A 6,000-nucleotide genomic window follows, 5' to 3' on the forward strand; every position below is an offset into this window, starting at 1 on the left:
TAAAGTACATAAAGTGGACCTCAATTGGACTTTGATATAAGTAATCGGTGAACTATAAACAGTTTTCTTTGCCTTTTTGGGGCATGGGGGTAAACTACCTGAATAGCAGCAATGACTGTTAAACCACTGACCTGATTGATAATCTCCAGGTCCCTAAATGAAAACAGATTTTTTTTTTTAACAAACTTCCCCTTCTACCACAAAAACCAACCACCTTTTCCTGTTGTGAAGAATCTAACGCATAGGTGTAAAAAGGTCTCTTCTGTTACTACCATGCCAAGTGTGGGTGTTGACCTAGTTTTTTTTTTTTTTTTTTTTTTTTTTTTTTAACTGTTTGTAATGACTGGTATCACCATAAAGCCACATACTGTATTTATTAGACACATTGTTGGTAACTGTAGGGTATGTTGAATGTGTTGGAGACCTATAATAAGTTCACAGCACCCTTCAGAAATCTGCAAGCTCCCCCATTGCACCTGCAGGAAAAAAACATGGAGTCCCCACTGACTGGGTGATTTACCTCTCTTGTTTGCCCAGGCTCTGATGAAGATGCTTCAGATGCCAGTCAGAATTTGCCACCAACCCCACAAAAAGAGGGAGAGAAGGAGGGAGATGAGGGGGACCTGAAGAAGCAGGAGATGTTGGTGCAGTACCTGAGAAACATGGAGACATTTTCCTTACAAGTGGAACAAGCAATATCCGTCATCAACAACATGCTGTATTTGAAAACAACTTCAGGTAGATGTCCACTTTCACCGCGGGATCTTTCATTTTACTTTCCCAAATTCTTGAGTAGATTCTGTTTACATGAAGTTCATAATTCCATGTTTATTTATTGTTTTCTTCTGCTTAAAGTTGTCCAAGAAGCAGTGCAGTTTTGTGTGACGGTGCACGAATTCAGTGTTGCCAACTCTGTCAGTGGCGTGAGGAAGATGTTGCCTCTGGTGTGGTCAACGGATGCTGCCATTAAAGATGCTGTCGTTCAAGCCTACAGACGCCTGTACCTGAACCCGCAAGGAGACACAGTCAGGTCTGTGCTTAACCACTTTAAATATAGTCATGTGGCGAGGTTTATAATATATTTACATGGCAGACTATAATTTTTAATTTTAATCCAGGATGGAAATGACTATGAAAGCAAAATTCAAAGAAAACCTAAAACAAGCTTTAGGCTTCCTATGGAAATGTTCATCAAGATCTCTTTTAAAGATTAGAAATGATTCAACACTTAAACTTTACTATACCTCTAGCTGTTTTTGTGGATATTATAAACCCCTGTTAGAACACACATCTGTGGTGGTTTGCTATACGATTTAGTCTTTTTGCATATAATCGCCTGTTTGCTTGGATAGTTTTGGAGGATTAGAGCAGAATGAAATTGTTTTGTCTGGTTGACTGTTAGATATTATTCTGCCTTGCAACAAAAGCCTTCAGTGTTTTGTGTTTTTCTTTTTAAATGAAAAACCAGCCGTCTGGTCTTTTTAACAGGGTGAAAGCACAGACTCTTGTCGACAGTCTCTCTGAGCTCATGGTGGATGCATCTCTGGGTACTATCCAGTGTCTTGAGGAAATTGTGAGTAATTATTATGTGAATCATTGGATTAATTAGCAGTGCTGTAGTTCCAAGATCATGAACAATGTCTAAATGTGACAAAATATTAATTTGGGAGAATTTGCAGAAATATTTTTGGTCCCTAAACATACAGGGAGCTACAACTGTAAATGTCTCTGTAGGTGCAGGAGTTCTTCGGCAGTGGCAGCAATCTCCAATCCACCGTAATCCAGGTTTTATGGGAGAGATTTACGGGTAAACGAGAAGCCTCTGTCTTACACAAACGAGCTGCAGTGTTACTGCTGGGCATGGCAGCACGGTAAATTACTCAACACTTTTATTACCTTTTAATACAACAAATATTTTGGGTGGAAAAAGTGCAGTTTTCTTGTGGTAGTGCTAAAAATCAGTTAAAATAACAGATTTAATTTAAATAACATCTGTTTAGAGTACCACAAAGTTAGTATGGTAGTTACTCATATAACATGCAGTAAAAGTTGAATATCAACCAAATCACAAGGTTTCTGCTTACTGACTCCTCCTTATTTTATGTTAGTTTTCCTACAAATAAGTATACGTCTTTACCTAGAATCATATCTGTGCTTTTTAGTAGGTATAAAAGCTAAACGGGATCAGTATGTCAGAGGAATAATTGAGGTTTACATTTCAGATGCACTTTAACTCAAATGTCAATTGTTTCTTTTGATGACATTTTATCCGTTTCAACGCCCAACAATTAGTTCACGTGTACTCGGATTTATTGCCCTGATGTTTAGCGCAGTCGGCTTGATGGGGAGAAAATTTAGCCATTATGATTTGAGCAGGTTTGCGATAAAAATACATTGAAAATCGGTGCTATTCCTGCCTGAATAACAGCTCTTCTCTTTACATTTCAGTCCTGCCTCAGCTACTTGACATTCTGCAAATCCTCATTAGTCAGAATACAAGCCCAGCCTCTGCTCCTCTTCATTGTAATTGAAGTCACGACCATAAAACTAGGCTTCTTGCCAGGGCCTTTTTATCTTGTTTTTTATTTTTATATACATATATCTTTATATATGTAAAATATGTTCTCCCCGTTCCGTCTACCTCCAAGAATATGGTTGCTTTGGGGAAGAGTGAGAGAGTAAAGAGTATCTGCAGTCCACCCACGCTGCCTCTTCTCCTCATCCAGCATCAGCAGCATTTATAACCTGTTAAACCTTGTGTGCTTCTCCTGACCCGTCCTCCTACATGTTATATCTGGGCTCAGCCTAGAACTGGTACAACCAGCAGAGAGCAGCTGAGGTCATGTGGGGCAGTGTTATTACCCGACTTTGCATGAAGACGAGATAATTTGGTATTCTGAAATGTGTACGCTAGTCCTAGTTTTCAACAAGTATCTCCATTTGCAACTACAACAGGGCGGAGAGAGAAGTGGTGCTCAGTAACTTGGACACTCTTTGTTCTGTGGCTCTGGGAGAAAAAGTGACTGAAGACTTTCTTCTTGCAAGAGATACAGTGATCACCATTTGCAGTATCACTGATCATGTCAGGGTAAGTTTACATAAACGACATTTTGTCGAAGATAAAAAATTTAACACTCAACTGGTGTCTTTTTTTTTTTTTTCCAAAGCCTTGACAACAGTGATTATGCTGGGATCAAATTACATAAAAGTGGACTCTTGATTCTGTGACTTAGGAAACAACTTGGAATTGGTTTTATTTTGAATACATACAGGCACACTTGGCAGAGTTTTGTTTGTAAAAACGTTATTAAAAAAAAAGTTTTCTCCCACTTCATGACTATGAACCACTTTGTTTTGGTCGATCACACAAAACCTCTAAAAAAAAAAAAAGGCAGTTTGTTGCTTTTCTATGACAATATGTGGAAAAGTTAGTTGTGTGAATAGTTTTACAAAGCATTGTAAATAAAAAGTAATGGTAAGAATACCTTAAAGCCCAGACTTTGACTAATTACATCTGAACGTTTAAGTCTGTCCTGTTCTGGTTTGTTGTCAACCCAATAGCAATCAAAAGGAGCTCCATTCAGACTCCCCCAGGACCACCAGCTGTTCACCTGCCTTACACAGGCTGTTGCTGACGGTAAACAATGCGCCCTTGAATTTTTTTTCCTCTATTCTTTCCACCAGACACGGTTTCTCCCTCTAATGTTTCTGCCGCCACTGTTTGTGCCCAAGGTGTGGTGATGGAAGACCCCTACTGGCAGAGCTTTATGGAACAGGCCGTCCGTCTCATCTACTTCCTGGCTGAGTCCCCAGACCAGCTGTGCTCCCGGCTGCTCCAGAGAAGCGCTCGACTCTTACTTGATCAGATTGCTGAAGGCGGCGAAGTCAACAAAGATGTTGGCCAAATCCATGATGCATCTCAAGACTCCAGTGACCAAGAAGAACAAGGTTAGTCGTGTTGTCTACCATGTTGGTGTCTACAAAGTGCTACAAGACTTATTCCTCCCGTTTGTCAGCGCACCCTTAATCACACATGGCCACATGTTTTTTCCCCTGCAGTGAACTGTGTGTGTCTGGCCCAGCTGCTGGCGCTCTGCGGATGCGTTGCATTTTGGCAGGTGTCTCATCTTGAGCGCAGTGTGAGCGCTGAGCTGCGGAGGAGGAGAGGAGAGACGGAGGAGAGGGAGGAGAAGGAGAAAGGCCCAGGTAGTAAAGCTAAGGTAATGAGAGGCTGTGCAGGTGTTCCACACAAGACAATACAGAGTTCTTGGGAAATGGGTGCCAAACCCACTAATTATGGATGTGTTCAAACTACTTTCTGCCATTTTGTAAGGGTTAATGCATGTCAGTGTTATGTAATATCTAATTAGACCATCAGACAAGTTATATAATTGAAACATTTTTTTTACTTTCCTATAGTGCAACTTCTTTAAATTAATTTACTAAAAAGAAACTTAAAATCCCACAGTTCTTCTAATATTTCCTGCTTTTAATGGTTTTAATGGTAATTCTATTTTCTCTATTATGAAATAGATTTGCAGCATGTCCACAGAGTAGAACAACTCTACAAAACCTCTGAAGTCATGCAAACTCCTAAGATGATAAAGCTACATTTAACGATGTTACCGTGACGAGTAAATAAAATTTTATTAAAGTTCAATAATATCAATAGAAGTGGCCTAGCAGACAGTACTTAGTGCTGTCTGAATCACTTTTTAACTGATTCAGAAGAGATGGAGCCAATAGTGTGAACTTTATTTTCATTATTGTATTAAAATATATTTTCACTCTGAAAAAGTACTCCAAATTGTATTTTTTTAGATTAATATACTATTTGTTTAGAAAGTGTAAAAAAATGTTGTACGTCTCTTCTGGAAATTTTATATTTGGTTTATGGCAATTTAAAAAAAACAACAACAAAAAAACAACCGTTTTGACAAATTGAAACTACATTGTGAGAATAATGCAATTGTTAAATATAAAATATGCATTGAACAATTTCATGTCTCTGCTCTACTCGATACTACAGTTGGTAAGTCTATAATCCACAAAATTAAAATATCTTAAACTGAGTGAATGATTTTTACGCTGTATGAGTAATTTTTAACGACAAAGGAGAAATCAATAAACAAAAGCCAAGTGCTGGCTTCAGCACCATCAAGGCAATGATGTGGAAACCTTAATCACAGTCACAACACCTCAAAACACGCGTACACCAATTCACAGGATTAATGGCTTTTCACTCGCAACAAAAGCTGCTTTATAATGTCCTGATAGAAATACTTTATTGCTGTTAAAGTCCTAGCAACACGCCTAAAATGAATGACTACAGGAATGACTTAATATTAACTGGGATGTTTTTATATTATCATTATGTGTATCGTTTGTTGAACTGTGTTGGTCATAATAACCTGATTGGTAATTAGATAAAAATCCATATCAGACGAAACATTAATGAACTCCAACCAGGTTTTTATACATAATGATCTGTTTTATTTGGAAAAGATCACTTTAAGTGCTTCTATGGATGATTTAATCCCATTTAAAAGTTAAAGCTGAACCTCATCCAAACAGCTGTGAGATGAGACATTTTCCAATCGGTGGGTCTCTATTGGGTGGCTTGATGATGAGATTCATTTTAGTGACACAGACGGATGAGTGACGGCCCTTAATTGTTCAGTCCGTCAGAAGAAAGGAGGATAGATGTTCCCTTAATTAGCGTGGGAGTTTGTTCTGTAATTTCTAAGCTCATCTCGGTTACTTCTTTACTGTCTCATGAAAATGCAAGACTGAGCTTCATAGTGGAAGAGAGATGGTGTTTAATGTTTAATTCTGCATAGTGGGCATGCTATTTTTTTAACAAATGGAGTTGGTATATGCATTTAACCTTTGCGCAAGTCGTGAAGAAACTGAACAATGATGGACATGCTTGAGGCGCTGAGCCCACACCCGTAGCAGTGGGTAGACACTAGGGCTGAAACGATTCCTCGAATGATTCGA

At 38.6% G+C, this 6,000-nt stretch overlaps 1 protein-coding gene across 3 annotated transcripts in view; it reads left to right on the top strand.

Moving 5' to 3' along the window:
- Nucleotides 1-6,000, top strand: part of ncapd2 (non-SMC condensin I complex, subunit D2) — a 28,127-nt gene that overhangs the window by 8,821 nt on the left and 13,306 nt on the right. For all 3 annotated transcript variants that reach the window (XM_015046114.1, XM_015046117.1, XM_015046115.1), the window contains 8 exons: nucleotides 538-738; nucleotides 856-1,030; nucleotides 1,489-1,573; nucleotides 1,735-1,871; nucleotides 2,956-3,088; nucleotides 3,562-3,637; nucleotides 3,733-3,948; nucleotides 4,060-4,220. In XM_015046114.1, the coding sequence (XP_014901600.1) occupies nucleotides 538-738; nucleotides 856-1,030; nucleotides 1,489-1,573; nucleotides 1,735-1,871; nucleotides 2,956-3,088; nucleotides 3,562-3,637; nucleotides 3,733-3,948; nucleotides 4,060-4,220 (1,184 nt within the window). The remainder of the gene's footprint in view (nucleotides 1-537; nucleotides 739-855; nucleotides 1,031-1,488; nucleotides 1,574-1,734; nucleotides 1,872-2,955; nucleotides 3,089-3,561; nucleotides 3,638-3,732; nucleotides 3,949-4,059; nucleotides 4,221-6,000) is intronic.

Source organism: Poecilia latipinna, unplaced genomic scaffold (genome assembly GCF_001443285.1).
Source record: "Poecilia latipinna isolate Pla-1442-1.1 unplaced genomic scaffold, P_latipinna-1.0 Scaffold765, whole genome shotgun sequence".
NCBI lineage: Eukaryota > Metazoa > Chordata > Actinopteri > Cyprinodontiformes > Poeciliidae > Poecilia > Poecilia latipinna.